This window comes from Xiphophorus couchianus, chromosome 2, assembly GCF_001444195.1.
Source record: "Xiphophorus couchianus chromosome 2, X_couchianus-1.0, whole genome shotgun sequence".
Classification (NCBI taxonomy): domain Eukaryota; kingdom Metazoa; phylum Chordata; class Actinopteri; order Cyprinodontiformes; family Poeciliidae; genus Xiphophorus; species Xiphophorus couchianus.
In genome coordinates this window covers 20,108,000-20,127,571 of record NC_040229.1, presented here as the reverse complement: position 1 = coordinate 20,127,571, position 19,572 = coordinate 20,108,000, and the positions used below count along the sequence as shown (strand labels likewise).

General features: G+C 37.7%; 1 protein-coding gene across 1 annotated transcript in view; it reads left to right on the top strand.

The window, feature by feature from the left end:
- b4galnt4a (beta-1,4-N-acetyl-galactosaminyl transferase 4a) overlaps positions 1-19,572 on the top strand; it is a 138,020-nt gene that overhangs the window by 78,524 nt on the left and 39,924 nt on the right. The window contains exons 3-6 of the mRNA XM_028003011.1: positions 463-561; positions 11,141-11,236; positions 12,408-12,498; positions 13,377-13,477. Of these exons, the coding sequence (XP_027858812.1) occupies positions 463-561; positions 11,141-11,236; positions 12,408-12,498; positions 13,377-13,477 (387 nt within the window). The remainder of the gene's footprint in view (positions 1-462; positions 562-11,140; positions 11,237-12,407; positions 12,499-13,376; positions 13,478-19,572) is intronic.

The following is a 19,572-nucleotide window of genomic DNA, read 5'->3' as shown; positions in this document are numbered from 1 at the left end:
ATTAGAGCTCTGGCAAATCAAGTGCCGGATTATGAGTAAATGATGAAAAGGGAAAAAACTGCAGGGTGTTAATGGTTGCCTTCTGGGGATATAATCCCATGGTTTTTTTTTGGCTTGCTTTTTTGCTGCGTGTCTGTTTATGTATGAGCGTGTGCGTGTTCACGTGCTTCCATCATCATCATCACTTTACGTTGCTTGAATTGACTTAGAAAATGCTTTGGCTTTACTTAATGATGTTATTATCTTTCATGTATGAGTTAGGTAGCATATGTTGAGGTCATGGTGGCGGTCGGATAGATTCATGCCTGCTTGCGTGAATCTGTGTGATTTATTCAAGCAGGCATGGACTTGAACTGCCCTGAGTTTAGACCACTCAGAATGATTCAGTTTGTCCTTATTCTTTGCATAATGTTTTAACACAAAGTATAATGTGTTGTTGTTTCTCTCCTTGTTTCTATAAAGGACGATGAGCCAATCATTGGAGGGGCTGACAGCAGAGATCAAACCCACATCCGAACGTTTCTCAGCCAGAAGCAAAAGAAGTTACTATGGAAACCAGAGGTAACACCAGACTTAGCTTCTTATTTTGCTTTTGGTATTTTTTGTAATATTTATGGTTAAAAAATTAATATTACTTTTAATGCAAAGTTAAAACTTACAATAAAGGTTTATTAAAAGTATTATTTACCAAATGATACTTCATGACAACAGTCATAAACATTTATGAAGTCTCTTTCACCTTAATGACAAACGTGTTAAGTCATGACACATTTGTCATGTCTAAGTCACACATGTTTGTCGTGACATGTTTGTCAGTCTTATGCACACACCATCAAATAAAGTGTTACAGATTGATCTAATGTAGTACTTGGAATACTAAAATGTATCTTAACTAAATGTAGGAAAGTTCACAGAGTGAAAGCAATTTTTTAAGCAACACCTCATGATACATCAGTCTCATAGATAATAAGCCATTTATAACTACAAACACAGGGACAGCAATCTTTTCTCAATTATTAATAATCACCAGGCAAGTTCTGGTATTGTTTCAAATTATTATCACTACAATAATTTTGCAGCTTTTTTCTCCTTATGAATCAGTTGATGTATGAGTAGAGACCGCAATCTAAATTGAAGATATATTTGTTGTGTTTTAATTGATAAATGATTGCATGATAATGATAATATTTAATCTAAGCCGTAGACAGGCTATTTTTAAAAGCAGTAACTAAATTTCAAGTCTGATGTGATTGGTGCATATTTTTTTCAGCTCACTTGCTAATGTAGTCTGCACACCTGCTGCAACAAAGGGAACAGGAGACAGGCCAATTGAGCAGCAGATTAGTAAGAAGAGAACCAGATCTTGATTTGTCACATGCTCAGCCAAGGTTAATTAAAGGCGTGAGGCACGTGCTCTGTGTGTCTCAAAACCAGATCTGTAAAATCTGATTTATGAATCTCTTTGTACGTAATGTGAAGCTCAACAATCTGTGCAAAACACTTCTGTGTGTGGTTCTGGGAAAGCAGCAGTCACACTTCATATAATAATGCTTAACAAATGATTTTCTGTTGCCTGTTCTCTTCTCAGTGTAGCATTATCTCCTAAGACATTGTATTTTTTTTCTGAACCCCACCCACAGCCACCTTTTCTTTTTTCCCCCCTTTTTTATTTTATGAAACTTGTATTACAAGGATAGGCAGAAACAGCATGAACTCAATAACTTAACAGTAACTCATTCTCTCTGATGAACTTCTCACTGTTTTCTGAGATTAACCATTATGTTGCTTACATTTCATGCAACACGCCGGACACAAAATTACTGTTCTACTTCACAACACTGAAGTACATTCAAAAGCCTTGTTCATATTGCTTAGATTGCTCCACATTGTTTTATTTCCATCCTACTTACAAAAAGCGAATTCACTTTGAAATACAACAGCCAGAGAAGGATGAAAGTCAAACATCTCTCTAAAGCGTTGAGCATATTGAGTATAAAAACAGAGCAAATTAAACTCGATTTTAACGCTGAATCACAGCTTGCCTCTCTTATTTCCCTTCTCCTTTTTTGTTCTTCCATTTAGTTTGTGAAAACCACAGGAGATTCTTATAGACAAAGAGTAGCATACGCTTTCGCTGACCAACAATATTGTCTTATTTATCGTGTGCATTGTAAAAGCAAGGTAGTCTTCTAAGGGGAATAAATGCTGCAGCATATAAACTATCACATTTTATATAATGCAGCTTTCTTTGTTGGAGTCAGCAGCAGTGCAGTTTTCTGTATGGTTCCAAGTCTACAGTCATGAAAAAAGTATAATTGCCAGTATATAGTTTTATGTATCAGGAACTCAAATGAACAATTAAACATATACTGTACAAAGGTAAAGCACCTCTAAGGTCTATGAACTATATATGCAATGAGCCACACTTTCTATTAAGCTTTAAAAGAAAACTTGATTACCAGTTTTTTAGGCTTTTTTTTTTTTAACTTGGCTGCATTACTTTTGTGAAAGTTAAAGTTTAATTATTTTCAGGTTTGAAGTATTCTATTGTGTGTTAACACAGTCACAAGGATGAACTAAGCTGTTAGTATCAGGATGCAGTCGTTGCTGCCATTCAATCTGTGATGTATATTTAGCTTTTGACTGTGGATTAAGACATGTTTACCCTTCTATTCCTCCTGCCAGCATGAATGTGATATTAGATTTAACAACTAGAGGTTACTTCTCATCTATTGATCTGTTACCTTTCAATTGCACATTGGGAGGATGTGTAATATTTAGGAAAAATCACATTTAAAAGTGGGTCCTGCAGCTTCAGTCGGGTTCTAGCTCTATTCTTAGTGGTAACAATTTATTTTAACAAACTGCCCTTTGAGCATCAAAACCATTACCATAATTACCTTCCCTCTAGTATTTTTATTTCCAATATTTTTTTATAGTTGTAAATTCACATCTCTCTTGTTGTGGCAAAGGAACAGACATCCTTTGGCATCCCAATGTTCCTCAGCCGCAAACAATAACTTTTAACTTTTCTCACAATATCTGCATTCTGAAGCGGTTTCAAAATGTTTCCAAATTCAAAGAAAATGTGTAAAATTAACAAATGTTTAATCAGTTAGGTTGCACCGAGTGCCTCCTTTCTTTGACAAATTTTCTTTCTTTGATTTTACAAGTAGCTAAGGGCAGAAATCTATGAATTAAAATTTTTCACATATTTAACAGGAACACAAAATATTAAATATAGCAGAGATTAAATTGAGATGGGTAAAAAATAATCCTAAGAAATGTTCTCCAATCGGAAGAGTATATCACTTTTCCCCTTCAAAGCTTCACCCCAATTGTTTTGGCTTGATTGAAAACTCCCAAACAGAGCTGTTTTCTGGAATAAAATTATTTTTACTATTGCATATTGTGGAAACAGATGGGGTAGCTAAGAATAACACGAGAAAACAATCATGGTACCCTGCATATTTAGACCATAGGGTCTATATTTGCCTTTTTTTTAAATTGAGAAAAATATAGCAGAGTGTAGTTTTCTTTTGTTCCATCTAAACCAACCACAAGACTTCTAGCAAAGTCCACTGGCCAAAATTTTCAACCATAAGGATGAGGCTTTAGTGTTTATGGAAAATGAAGTTCAGTATTTCAGCTTGCCTCAAACGGTCAGGTGTAGAGGAATGATGATCTCAAACCTTCGTCTAGTTCACACTGATACATTGCTAAACCAAGGCCAAGTTAGGGGAAAAAATACTTTGGGACTTCTTCTGCTTTAACGACCTATCTGTCTTGCTTACCCGTAATCCACATGCTTTGGTGCACAGTTAGGATGGTGGAGGGCTGATGGATCACTAAGCTGGCACTGTCAAAGACAAACACTCTGCCTGGCTGCAGTAGAACAGAGCTGAATGCCAGCTGTCAACGCCTAGGAGAGGTTACACTGACATCCGACATTCTCGGTGAAACTCTGTTATTGCAAAAGGAAAATAAAAGTCAAAATGCCATATATTTTTAGTTTACTTGAAGTCAGAATAAAATTTTGTCTTTTCTTTGTTTGATGACTTCATTAGAATGCTCCACCACAACCAGTCAGACTCGCTCAGAGAGGACAAAGGATTAGTGCTGATACTCTGCTTTGTGTCGTCGATCAAGGACACCAACATATCATGAGCACTGAGATAGAATAGAATAGAATAGAATAGAATAGAAGTACTTTATTCATCCCAGCAGGGAAATTACTTCGCAGTTACAGCATAGAGACAAAACAGGACAAGAGACAAGACACAATAACAACGTCCGGGTGTTGAGTCTGGAGTTTGGCTGTGGCAGAGCTGATGACGTCACAGGCCACCGCTGCATCAGCTGATGGGGGAATGTAAACAGCGATCAAAATGGCGAACCTAAACTCCCTCGGTAAACAACACGGCCGCATTCCCACAGCCAGAAGTTCAATGTCCAGGCTACAAATCTGTTCCTTCACGTTAACATGACCGGGATTACACCACCTCTCACTCTCATAAAGTGCAATCCCGCCGCCCCTCTTCTTCCGACTCTTGGAAAAGTCCCTGTCCCCCGCACCAAGGAAAATCCAAGAACCTCCACGCTGTATTCCGGAATAAGCGAGTGCAGCCAGGTTTCCGTGAAGCAGAAGATACTGAACTCCCAGTACTCCTTCTGGGTCCTAACCAGCGCCGTGAGTTCGTCTGTCCTATTTCCCAAAGACATCACGTTCCCCACAATAATCGGTACTGCTGGCCTGCGCCGTCTCCTCTTCTACCTCCATTTAGCTCCAGACCCGCAGCCCCGTCGTCTCCTCCGTAACTCCTCCGGGACCACAGGCCCGTCTCCGGGCAGCAGCAGAGGCCCACACAGCGCAATCAGCCGTTCACGCGAGCAAACAATACCGCTACTCCGCTCGGCGAGGTTCTCCGCAACCAAGAGTATGAAAAGTAGCAGAAGAACGCGGAGAACATCGACAGAACCACATAAAGCCATTGTGGAAAGCCCAACTGATGATCCATGGGTTCTTCAAGCACGGATCCTTAATCGGTTACAGCAAATATACACAGACAAACACACACGACGGGAGCTGCGTCTGCAGGCAGCCAGCTGCGCCGGCGCCATCTTGATCCTTGATCTTGATGAGATGAAGACTAGAGTGGAAGCTGCTGGCTGGCTTTTTAAACGGTCAAACAGTTTGGCAACATGAACAATTCAACCAATTCATTTAGCAAGAAGCAGAGAAAAAGTGATACTAAAAGAAAGAATAAATAGATTTCATTATAAGAGTAACGCAAGTATGGAGTACATGTTGAATAAAACTGAAGGGAGCACAAGGAGAGATCAATAAATACGTTGACAGACATACCAGGGCAAACATTTCTGTCCCGTAAGACCCACTGAAAGAGAAATAACTTTATTTAATCATTTTTCCTGGTGATGATTTGAACAACCAGTTTTTTCCCATTAGGAGGGAAGGGAGGAGGATTTTGAAGCTCAACACAGACACATGACTCATATGGAAGCAACAGTCACTTTTGTCTCCTCAATAATGCAACTTGTGACAAGACTGGAGGTGGAATCTGATGTTTTTGTCTCTGATTCTCTTCTCATGCTAACTTAATGCAAGGTGTGAGGAGGTCTGATATTTTTATATCTCAACTGTTCTGCCTGTCCAACCAAAAGACTACACGTCCAAGAAATGTAATGATTCATTTCCCTTTTCTTCTCCAGAAAATACAAGAATGTGCCTCATGTTTCCCAGTGAGAGGAATCTAGTGCAACCATCATTGCTTCCTTTATCCTACATCCTTGACAATACAGAATCAAAGTGGTCATGAGACAAATTGATAACGGTGGAATTTGTTTTCCTGTTCCTGTAAGAGTGTGAATAGTCAGTCTATTTTATTCCAGAAAACATCTTAAACTTGTTTAAAAAAGGTTTCCTTTTGTCCGTGAACTTTTCATTTTATTTTCTTACAGAGTGTGAATGCTCTCTATTCAAATGCACAGTTTGGTGCAACCATTTTTATCAAGCCTAAATATTTGCTTTTTTTTTTTTCAAAGAAGCCTGGCTCTGTTAAAACATTTTGGTACTGTATAGCCTTGATTTTTTCCCTTGAATTTTGGATGCTTTCCTGCTCATTCTCAGTGTGATGCAGCCCTCGCTACCATGACAGCAAATGTGCAAAGAGGTAGAAAGCAGACAAGCTGATGGATTCAGCTTGTCTGCACATAGAAAGTCTTCTTTTTTGGAAAATAATAATTTTTCAGATGATTGCTAATTGTATCCCAATTACATCAGAAACATTTTATCTGCTGTTTGCAGGGAACATTAGTTTCTTTAGCTTCATTGCGTGGCTTAATCTGGTTGACATTTGCATCTTTAACAGCTGGCAAGTTTTGATTCAGGAGTGATTTGCATGGTTTCAGTCAACTCAACATAAAATCAATAAGTAAACAAAAATTGCTCAATTGATGAACTGCAAATAAGTGAAAATTCAACCTTAACAGAACATTGTGAAAACATTGTTCTCACCTCATTTACAAGATTACATGAAATTTTGGTGAAGTATTTTGTCCTTTCAAGATTTTACACATTCCTTCATTTAAGAAATTAGATTTAGTTCATTTTTAATAATGAAACGTTTACAAAAATGTAAACATTTTGAGTCAGCTGTACAAATTTTCTTTCTTTAAACAACTAAAGATGTGTCATACCCTGGTAGCTATTGCCTGGAATGTCATCTTTTATGTTTCCTTTCCTACTGGGAATAACAGTGTCAGCTCGTGTGATAGCTCATCTGTGGATGCACCGTGCCGCCATTTGTCTGTACCTCGGAGCCAGCAGGAGTGTAGCAGGCTGTGCCAGATTTTGAGAAAGAAAGACAGGCTCCTGGAGGAAAGAGAAGGAGAAAATAAGAAAAATAAATGTTCTGTTTGCATGCTGGTTAACGGTGAGACCAGATGGAGAGAGAGAGCAGATACTGGAGAGCTGTGGAGACGATGTGCTGAGATGAGCTCACACAAATTTGGAAGTGAGAAGGAAGATCATAGACCCAAACAGTTTGTGAGGCTGACACACAAACTTTCCTTTTTTTTTTAAACCCTGGGGTTTCTTTTGTCTCCTACTTGTCCAATATATTGATTTTTGTAATACTGTGTAGAGGTCACATGACAAGAGATACAATTATTTCAGAAAGACAGTTTAGAAGTAGATTTCAAAAATCTACTTTGTGTCTTCCATATAGATTGGTCCCCTAACACTTTACCCACATTTTCAAATTCGTCAGACAAGCTGAAAGCTCAAGAGAATATAAACCAGAGCAACCTTGTTGTTCGTCACTTAAGTGGTCTGGTGAAAGTCTCGCTCTCTCTTACTCTCTCACAGCCTGACAGGAGCATGAATGAATCTGGACATTTTGCAGAAAATACATCTGTCTTTTTTATAGCTCCTTACATCTCCAGTCTTTCTCAGACTACAATTCTGCTTTTGGCTCTTCTTCTCTTGGTGATAGTATCCACAGGTCAGAATGTTGGCAGCAGGGTGTTCTGGTAGTTTTATGGTATGTTCACTGATCAGAGTAAAGAATGTTGCATTGCTAACTGATCATGTAAAAATCTACCTATTGAGATCACCATAAAATTTCTTAATGAATGTCTCACTCTTAAAAGCTACTCAAAAAATTCAATCAAATGTAGACTCACTATTTGTTGCAAGAATATGCTTATGCCCCTGTCCAATAAAAGGAATTGGGAGAAGGACTTTATAAAAGCAGATGTGGAATACTGACAGCTGAGCAGAGGAAGACTTGAGACAGAAAAAAACTGATTTTTTGCAAATTTGTAAGCATTTGGCAGCTTACAAATGGAAGGGATTAAAACAGAAAAATAGAAGCCAGGGGAAAGACAAGACGGTACAAGACAAGACTGGGGATAGTGGGACTAAAGGCCTTAAGAGATACAACACAAAAACAATAATGACAGAAAAAAATATCAAATATTATTCTTATGGTGAAGCAAAGACAATTAAACAGTCAAAAAAGATTGTTAAGTTACTATAACAATGGTTGAGGAAAGAAATATTTCAGTATAACTCTCAATGATTTAGTTCACAAACAGACATCACTCTTACCCTGCTGTTCCTGTAAAAATGAGTCCATTATACACAAGTGCCCCCCAGCAGGAAGCTCAATTTACAGCCAGTAGCTCCAGGACTACACTGATGTATGTTTAAATGAGTCTTGGAGACTTTCAAGCTGCCCGCCTATTACTGTTTGGCAACAGGAGTAGCAAGAAGGGGCCAGGGCATAACAAGGTTTGATTTTAAAACCCACAGGAGGTCTATTAAAACATTTACATAAGCCATGCTTACAGTAGGATTGCAAGCCAAATCTTCACACATGCACATACACGTATATACTGTAAATGCAAGCAAATATATATGCAGCTCTGGAAAAAATTAAGAGACCACTGCAAAATTATCAGTTCTCTGATTTTACTTTTTGTAGGTTTATTTTTTAATAAAATGAACATTGTTCTTTTATTCTATGAATTCCAAGCAAAAATTTAGTATATATTTGCAGAAATGAGAAATGGTCAAAATGTTCTGCTTTCAGACCTCAAATAATGCAAAGAAAACAAGTTCATATTCATTTAGAAACAGTACTAATGTATTAACTCAGGAAGAGTTCAGAAATCACTATACATTTATTCACACATTGGTCAAAGTTCAGTTCTTCAGTTCACAGGTCTGGGTTTTTTGGATTGCTTTTAGAGAAATGGCCTCTTCCTCTTTGAGTGATGAATTGTTTTAAAATGATTTATGACCCATTGCTACTTGTGTAGATGCATGTAGGATATACACAAGTTGTTTTTTTGGGTTTTTTTTACATTTGTTTTGTAGTTGAGACTGCAAAACATTTAAATCTAGACATGTTTATTTTTGGGCACAGAATCCTCTCTGAACAATCAGGTGGCTGTTCAGTTCCATGTTGTTTGCAATGCCCTATAATAGTTTGAACAGATAAATGTGGTGCCTTTAAGCATTAAGGAGATAAACCATATTATGATGTCACACATGGAAGCCCAGTGTATGTATGTTTATTGTATTTTTTCTTTGTGCTGGGTTATGTTTTCCCTTCTCCAGACTGATTGATTTGACAGCCTCACACTTGTTGACACTCTTGCTATCGGCACACACAAAAAGACTACTTTCAGCAATTGAAATGGTGCCAAACTAGGGAAGCCAGCTTTAGCTTTGATCCGCCAGAGCACCTCTCTGTTCCGTTCTATTGTTGTTTTGGTGAGAGCCAGCTTTCTGTTCAAGCTCTGTGTGATGTTCTAAATGTCTGTGGCAGCATTATAGAGGCAGCCCACTGAGCCTGTTGTCCCACATTAAGATGATGCCATATGTGCAGAAGTGTGTTTTGATCGTCAAGTAAAAAAATTAAATACAAAATGTCATTTGTTAAATCGTATCCGTCACGTCTTACAATGTTACATAAAACCACACATTGGTTGAACTAAGCATGTTGCTAAAGTGTAAAAAGGTGTAAAAAGTACATTATTTCCAAATCATTTTGTTTTGAGGATGACCAGACCTTTGTGCGCGCTGGAGGAAATTGTACCCCAAAGCAGACTGTTTTCACCATCTGTCCTTGCCGTGTCTTCTGATTTCCCTCCATAATTCAGACAAATGTCAGACTGCAGGCTGGGGATGACCTTTGACAAACTGCTCCAGACTCTCTCAGATTACATTCCCTCCTGTTGCGCTTTATGAGCCCTTTTTGTTATTCAGGACAGCACTTAACTTACACTGGAACTTAAACATTACATTTTTCTAAGATATATTAATTTCAAGTGTTTAAGTATTCATACTCCTTGAATTTTCTTGTCTTATTTTTTCTGGCATTATAGCCACAAACCGCAGTGTGTTTTATCTCATATTTTATTTGAGAGAGCAGCACAAAATAGCCCGTAATCATGAAATTGATGGAAGATTATGAACAGTGTTTTCTTTTACAATCAATTCTGAAAACTGTGGTGTACATTAGTACTTGACTCCAATCAGTCAATGCAGTGCAGAACCGCTTTCTATTGCAGTTACAGCTGTAAGTGCAATTTATTCCTATTTTTGGTCATTCTCAATACCTCAAACTGTCAGATTGGACAGTGTCTTTGAACAACAGCTAACAAATCCTGGCACAGATTCTTTACTGCATGAACAGGTTTATGATTGTTACTATGATGTTCTGGCTCTCGGTTTTTTAGTATCGTTGTCTTGCTGAAAGGGGAAACTTTGCCCCTTTTCAAGTCTCTTTCAGTGCCGACCAGATTTTCTTCAAGGATTGCCCTACTTTAACTTTAGCCCTCTTCCTATCAACTCTGATCAACTTCCCTATCCCACCTAAAGAAAATTACCTCCCAGCATGATGCTGCCGTGATGTCATAATCAAGATAATGCAGTTAATTTTCATCCACACATTGCATTTTGAGTCTACAGTAGGTTATGAAGTTCAGTTTTGGTAATGTATGATCGGAGCATTTTCTTCCACATGCAACCTGCAGGGTCTGTGGCACACTTCTCCTTGCTCAGTCTCTAATGATTTACCTGGTATTTATCTACAGTAGCTGAAAGATTTGACCACCTTAGTTGTAGCTCTTCCTGTATTGCTAGAAGCTTTTTGGCTCTTTTGTTGATCAATGCTTTCCTTGCCTGTCAGTTTAGGTATATGCTGATGTCTTTATTGGTTTGCAGCTCTGCCATACTGAGTCTTTTGATTATGGTGATGCTATTTGTTCACATTGAAATCCTCTGAGGCCTTTTGCAGATGAGCTGTTTATCCTGGGAATGAATTTCAAAAATGAACTCAGTTTACTAATTATGTCAATTCTGATGGCTATTTGTTACACATAATTTAATTTAGTAATTTTACAGTACTTAGAGCTGGTCTACGAACAAAATGTGAACTAGTTTGAGTGTTTTGGACAATTTTGCAAGGTGCTGAGCTATACTGGGCAAAACGCAACAACGTAAGCAAAGCTATCACAAAGCTGATATACCAAAACAAATCTCTTGTTTTATATGATGCGATGCTGTTTCTGCTGCATGTACTTATCTGTTTGCTCTTTGTGTTTGCAGTATAAGGGCCAGGCCAACCTACATGTGTTTGAGGACTGGTGCGGCTCCTCTATAGCCCAGCTCAGAAAGAACCTGCACTTCCCTCTTTATCCTCATGTAAGTATTAATATTTGGACCTGTAAAATCAAAGAATGTGTCCGTTTCAAGAGGGATGGATATAGTTTACAGCATTACGGTACCCTACTCGCTAGAACTGAACAGGGTTGATCTTAGTTTTCAGAATTTATTTGTATATGCATTACTTGATCGATAAATTTTGGAATTTCTGAAAAGTAGAGGGATTTTTCTTGATTTATTGGATGACTTAAGTACCGTAATTTCTGAACTTTTGAGAATACCTGATTATAAGCCACACTCACTAACTTTGAAAATAAAAAAAGTGTAGATATAAAGACCACACTTGTCGATAGGTTACAGGCATCCATATTGTAACATGACCTATTTACACGTAAAGACTTATTTTTATTATTATTTACAATAATAATACTGAAAACCGAAATATGTGTTATGAATGCTTTTTCGAACAGTGCCTTCGAACACGACTACTTATATAAAAAAAGGAAAATACAGTAGCTTATCAGAAAAAGTCATTAATCACATCTTCCTTCTGTGCACTTATACCACCAAAGTCATCTTCTTCAGTGTCAGAATTGGACAGCCTGACTCTTCTTCAGTCCCTCTGAAGAAAAAGCTTTAGCAAAAGCCAAAACTGTGCATTCAAAAAAATAAATAAATAAAAAACAGCAATAGCTTATGGGCCTCATTGCTTTTTACTACTTTTAAACTGGATTTCTGGTTCTTAGATACTGAATAAGAGTATGGGGAAATACTTTTCTTTCCAGGCTTTAATTCCGATCCCATTGACTGAATATTGTGTCCTTCTGCTTGTCTTTCCTTTCTTCGTTTTATCTTTCCCTCCTCTCCTATCTCCATTATCCACCCTTCCTTTGTGTTCTTCCTCTGTTCCTCCCTTGTGTCCATTAAAGTTTTTTCTACAGTCCTATATCCCGTCTGTTCTTTCTTTATTTGTTGCATCATTAGTTTTGGTTTCCTTCTAACACAGGCTCTCATCTCCATAGACTCAAAAAGGGAGAAAAAAGAACAAAAAAAACGATCAAAGTAAAGCATTGTGTGTATTCTGTGTGTGTTATTTTCTCTTAAGACAACAGCAACACTTAGAAGCAAGAGTTAAAGCTTTCAGATTATTGTTCAGTACACAGTTCTGAATATCTGCATTAGTTTTATGAAATGTCTCTTTTTCTTGCAGACAAGAACCACAGTAAAGAAGCTAGCCGTGGCTCCAAAGTGGAAAAACTACGGCTTGAGAATATTCGGTTTCCTTCACCCATACAAAGATGGTAACTAGCTCTTTTTTCTCAATCCCTGATATGAGGCTGAGAGCCTTGGAGCTTGTGTCCTTTATCAGAGCAGGCAATTTCCTCAGCCCTCTTAATCCAAACGCCTCCAAGCCACTAATGTAGTGGATATTCACATTTTCATCTTGGCTCAATGCCGAAATCTCACTGCTAAATCTCGTTGCGGTTCCCTCATGGTTCTGCCCTGAAACCCAGTTGCTATGGGAACTGAAAACCCCAAATGTCCAAGTGCCCTTACACAAATTGCCAAACTGAAGCTATTAATTAGATTACCGTTCATTTTAGACTCTCATACTGCTTTCACTAGTAGTATGGCTCTATTGAACTGATGCTGTGAAGGTCATGCTGTTTTCAGCAGCAAAGTTTGAGCTCTAACTAAGGCCCCTATTGTCGTCATTTACATCTTGCCTGAGACACGTGCAAACTAAGTAGATTTAAACAGGCAACATTTGCTGTGAACTTTAACCTAGATATATTTTTAGAATTCTTAATGCTTAAATGATATGTATAATATTGCCGTAGAGAACTTTGTGTAAATTCAATTTGTAATATCGACACATTAAACACAAAAAATTAATAACTTTGTGTTTACAAAATATTGATGTCTTCTCTGCAAGAACACTACAGTACTGATATTAAACTTCAAGTCCAGCTTCAGTAAAAACTTTATGCATAATTTTACTCGAATGTGACATCTCTGTCGAAGGCAACAGGCAGTGAAGCACCATGCTTTTGATGTATTCTTACACCTGAAGCTATTTAAAATTGCTGCATTTGTCTGATTCTGTTATGTACTAATCAAGGGCCATCCAGATCTTTTTCCACTGTGAACCTCTTTGATCATGTCTTTTGCCCTGCAGGTGATTTCCAGTTCTCCGTATCGTCTGATGATAACTCAGAGTTCTGGTTGAGCCCCGATGAGTGTCCTCTCAATGCCAGACTGCTAGTTTATGTAGGACAGGTAAGCATACAATTGTGCTGCAATGTTGTACAATATCTTCACACCCCTTACCCCACCCACACAGCACCCCCCCTTCCTGTCCATCCGCTACACAACACACACATTCACTGACAATAAATGTATGCAGAGTGTTACGGCCCGGCTCGGATGGCCGCAACAAAAGTAGGGAGGACACGGCAAACCCAACGGTTTTTAACCTCTTGCGAGGCATTTATTAAAAAACACAAGGTGTCAGCGCCGCCTCTGAGTCCGGATCGTCTGCTTCTGTTGTCAGCCAGCCACACACACCGATTGATGGAACGGCGCTCCTTATATACCATCCAGGTCTGGGAGGCACCTCCCACAATCAAGGACCTAATGGAAAAGCAGCCTGCACTATACAGCACACACATACAACAGCACCGCAGAGCCGTCACAAGAGACTGGGAAAATACTGTTTTGTCTTACCTTAACATTTCAGATTCTCAAATAAAATTGGATTTGAGACAAAGATAGCATGACTTGATATATAAAAGAAAATCACTAATGATGACTTTGTTTATTTAAGGGAAGAAACCAAGCCAACCTGGTCCTATGTAAAAGCACATTTGCCTGTCAAACTTAATAACTGGAGTGAATCAGCTCCTAATAAGAGTTTGTGATCTTGATAAGAGTGATAAGATATGATAAGAGTCATTATTATCAGATCTATTATTCAGGTAGAGAGTGACTCATGCTTTTCAATTGTGTGTAATTGATTCTGCTTTATAGAAAATAGCAGCTCAGACTTAAACAAGTGTTCATCAGTTGTAGTTTCAGTGCTTAATCCTGACCAGTCATGATCCTATATCATTCAGGAACTGATGTATAACGAGAGGCGTGACCTTTTTAGTAATTTTACACCCACTTCATCAAAACTGTGGCTATTACTTACCACCAACATGCTGCTCAGAACACAAGAGGCCTAAATCATGTTTTCCTTTTTCATCTATCCTTAAATTGTGCTGTGAGTGCAACTGAATGAATGCCAAACTCTAATTATTTTTTTATTTTATTGAATGCCCCAGAAAGATTTAAGAAGGCAAGGATGCATGAGGTTGCACAAAGTTCAAACTGCATAACATGCGTGTGTGTTTTAAGAGCAGAGATCCTGCTATAGTGCCATCTGTATTCCAACAGGATGCAAGATGTCAGTGAGTTCCATGGGAGCTGAGATTAATTAGCTGGCAGTGAATATTGATGTGACATTTAGCAGCGGAGAAATCATCTATCTGGTGGCAGATGAGCAGTGGTGTGGCCAGGAATCATTCATTTTGCCCGCTGGCTGACTGACAGACGTCAGCACCGTCACTGTCTTTGGAGACATACTGCATTTCACGGGTGAAAATCTAAATGTCCACTCCTTCCCTCGATATGTGAGAGGAATGTATGTTTGAGCTCTTGGAGGAAAAAGGCTTTCTACCAAGGTTGGAGGATATTGTCACAGAATAGACTTTAAATCCTTCTGCTAGTTTACAAATCGCTCAACGGCTTAGCACCAAAATACATTAAAGACTTGTTGTTATTGTTGTATCACCCTTCCAGACCACTCGGGTCTTCTGGTTCTAGGCCGTGCTGAATCCCGAGGACCTGAACCAAACCTGGAGAAGCATTTCCTTTAAGTTCCGTTTAATCAGGCATAATCCTCACCTGTTTAGTGTGGCCTTTGATTAGTAGTTACTGATGATTTTGATGATGTCATTTGACAAAACGTAATCCTTCACAATTGATGAGTGTGTCTTTTTATGATATAAAACACTTTGAACTGCCTCGTTCCTGTAATGTGCTACACAAATAAACTTGACTTGATGAAATGTTTGGTTGAAGCAATAGCTTCATGCACATTATTAAGTTGTGTCTTTGAACATTAACACACTTGGAAAGAAGAGATTCACTTATTTAAAAGACAAGTTTAGTGCCAACCTAATTAAAAAAATAAAACATTCTGCTCAGGTATATAAACGTATACACATAACTTTGCGTTTGTACATCTATCTTTAAACCGATCAATAGATACACACACACATGCGTATATACAGTATATATATATATATACAGTATATATATTTACATATATACATGATTTATATGATTTATTGCAACCGTAGTGTCCTCTATTTCAGTTGTCACAGCAGTGCCATTCTCGATGCTGAACTTGCTATAAATGGAATGTGCTGCTATGAGATATTTATCTGTGACAGGGCAAAAAGATGGGGAGCTTGAAGCGTTTCCGTGATGTTTCCATGGAGATCTCTGTCAGCATTTTGTATTGAGCTTACGTATCGTCTGGCGAAGATGACTGATCTCCCAGTGGGGCCCCTAAACACAAGCAGGAAAAGCTGAATTTAACTCATGGTTACAATGGATTTGTTTTTAAACACAGAAATAAAAGAGACCGTGCATGGGCACTGAAAGGAATGTTATTCTTATTTTTTATTTTTTATGAAGACTATCTGTAAGTCTACCATGGCCAGCTCTATTGAACTGAGTTCTGCATATTACGACACTCTATGTTACCAATTTCAGATGTTATCTGTTCACACTCAAATGAACGGAGATGTAATAAAGCTTTACATTAGTCATAATGTGTAGCCAGATCAGACAGAGCTTTACACAGATTAAGATCTAGGCACAAGTGAAATAAAAAATTTTTACTACATGTGAAAAGGCTATCACAGTGATTCAGTGGCTGAATAGACTTTTCTGTGCATGTTCTGCCTGTGTTTGCATGCAGCGTATGCCTTAGAATTTATTTCCACCTGCATTGTAAGCAAAGGATGAAAGGATGTTTGTTCATCACCTTTCAGTGATGAAACAACTCCACTTCCAGTTGAAAGCAAGACATTTATCACTAAAACCTTCACAATGTTTTATTTGTGCTTAGCAGTTGACTGCACAAATTATTGAGGGGATAAGTGAAAGTACATTTCTGTTCTTGAAAGGAAATAGAAATCAATTGAGTCAGTCGAAAAGGACAGTCTGAGCTCGGGCCATTACACGGAAATTTGTGGCAGCTTTATTGTCCAGCTTTGTATTTGATAATCTCACATTGTGGTCTGTCCAGTCTGTCTGTGCTGTTGGAAGAGTTTGCTGAAATGGTAACACTATCTTGCTCTATCTTCTTTCGGTGCTTCAGGCAAGAGGTTCCAATCTTTAGATCTGTGTGAATGGTTCTGAAAACTGCCTTGTATGACACCGTGTTACTTGCTGGTGTTAAATCTGAAATCTATTGCACTGCAGCTATGCTGCCAGTATCAAAATCCGGTGTCAAATGTGTAACCAGTATAATACTGGTTACACATTTGAGACAGGATTTTCTTCATGAGGCCAGTTATGTGATCTGGCTCCTGTCTCTTGGTTTATCAGTGACTAGGGTGTGATTGATTGATTTCCATTTGCCACTCACTACAGGGACTGCATTACAATGGTTGGATGGTGTTGAAAAAACATTTTTTGTTTTTGTGCTTATGCTTATGTGGACCAGTTTCTGTGCATTTAATACAGTGAAATATTATCTGTCTTACTAAATTCTGTCAGAAAACGACACAGTAAACTGGGTCAGTAAGACGTGATCAAAATAGTATAGTTATAAAAGTTTCAGGCGCAACTTTGACTCCCAAGGTGCATTAAGTTGTTTATTTGTGAATGTGGAATTGGCTCCTTTTAATTTTTTCTGTATTATGCTTTTTAAAAAAAAATTTTAACACACACTGATGATTTGCATTGACCCCGATGAAGTTGTTTCCCAGTACTTCAAGTGTTGTTGGAGTCTTCACTTAATCAAAACAGAATAAAAGAGCAAATATAAAAAGTTGCTCTCAGAATATTCACAGTGACATTTAAAGCATGTTTCAGTCTTAGTTTAGGGCTGCATATTAAGGCAAAATAAGAAGACACTCTCTCCAAACTGTGTTTGTTTACAATTACAGAGTTTCATAGCTGAATGATATGCTTTCATAGGGCAAATTGTTCTTGAAAACAATAGTTTCTCTACTCTTTCACCTCAGATCCACTATTTTAGTTTTATGCTTATCGTCATTGCTCAGAGGTTTCTTTCGTGTCTTTAAGGAAATCTGCATTAGAAATGTCTAAGCTCCCACATTATCTTTTTATCCCTACTGGGAAAACATTGTTGGGGAAAACAGTAGATGCTGAAAAGATTAATAACTTTTAACATCCATCAAATGAACAATCCATCACAGTGAGTTTTTTTCTGTTTCTGCTTGTATTCTTCCTGAATTACTGTGGCCACCACATTCCATTTGAATTAGAAAAATATGACCACCCATTGGTAATGTAACTTTGACTACAATAAAAACAGACAAGAAGACGGTTGTGATGGATTACCGGCCTGCATTCTGTTTAAGGTGTCTGCTGGATGATTTCTTGAAAATCTTAAATAAATGAAAATGTTAGCTTAATGGAGGGGGTCGCAAAATAGTCTAAACTTCACACTTCATGGTCTTACATCAAAGCAATATAACAAGTAGAGCAAGTTTTGTGTCTTTAGCAGACTTGTAAGGATTTTTGACCATCCACAGCATGCATGACATTAAAAAAGGTACCAAAATCTCCAAAGCCCACTGCAGGGGGATTATAAACAAAAAATAGCACAACAAACTATGCTTTGGGAAGCCTGCCTGTACAATGTCTCTTCTGTCCTGAAATCACAAAGATGATTGATGAACTTTAATCCTACAGGGAAATTAATGTAGCTTAATTTAGCTTGAGTTAGATGAAACTAACATCGAGCTTTTATGAATAAATAAGTAAGTAAGACAAAGAAGGAATATGGGGCTAAACATCTAATGTGCACTGTTAAGTTAGCAAGAAATGTGTAAGAATCCTATAGAGTTCCTATTAAGATTAATACTTTCCATAATCAGAGCATTTTGATCCCAAAAAATATGACATCGGCCACAAAACTGTATTGGGTATCTCGGCAGGGGACCAAATCAGACCAAATCAGCAAAGACACAGTTAGCCAGAGATTAAATCGGCCATCAGTGTCAGTTTTGTTCTCTAGACCTAAATCTTCTGGAAAACTTGTATTGTGAGGCAAACAGAGTAGAGCATCACATAACATATGACCCAAAACTATGGATAATTAAAGAGAGATTGTTTTAAGAGGTTTTTTCAAAGATTCACTTGTGAAATATTTATGAGAAGAAGTGTTGTCCTAATGGAAAGATTGCCTTTTGCAAAGTTGAGTATTGCAGATAAAAGCTATGCCGTTAATCTTTTATTTAATATGTGAAACTAGTTTATTAAGCTGTCTCTAAAAGTAGTTCAAATTTGACACGCATGCCAAACTTTAGCTTAATATTATTATTTTCTTTTAACATTTTGTCAAAAAAACACCTTATCCAAAGAAGTGCATTAACATTTTTGGAAGTTTTGTCAGCTTCATGACTGTTTCTGAAAGTACTAAAATTAAACTGCGCCCTTTTGCTTTCATCCCTACAGATGTGAGTGCTGAAGCGATGCTTTCATTAGGCAGTCACCACCACAAACTGACTTGACCTTTATGTAGTATGTGTGCAAAAAGACAGTTTTGTTCAGAGCTTGCATAACGGGAATGTCATCATGGCTAAACCTTCGAAACCCCAGACTGAGGAAGAATCACAAAATAAAAAAAACCAAAAAAACTTGGACTTAATATATTCTGCTCACTTACTCCAAACAAGAACAATATTTTTAAAGTTTGAGTGAGACAAACTAAGTTAAATGTATTGACTGCAAAAATGGTCAACCTAGAATAACTGTCATGTACGAAATAAAGATATACTGTACATATACATGCTTTATTGTTACACACAAATGTTCATGTCTCCCCACAGAATATATTTCTAAATCTGCTTTTGATTTCAAGAGGTTTTTGGCACATGTGAGACAAGCCTTTGTGCTTTTTTTAATTTCATTTTTATTTGTGCTTACTTGCTCATGAGTGGCTTTTTTTGGGACTCCTCCATTGATACCAGTTTTGCTCAGTCTCTTTGCTGTTGAACGCAGACCTCACTCACTTTGGTTCTTGTAGTATCAAAACCTTGGGAATTACTTTGTAACTCTTTCCAGAC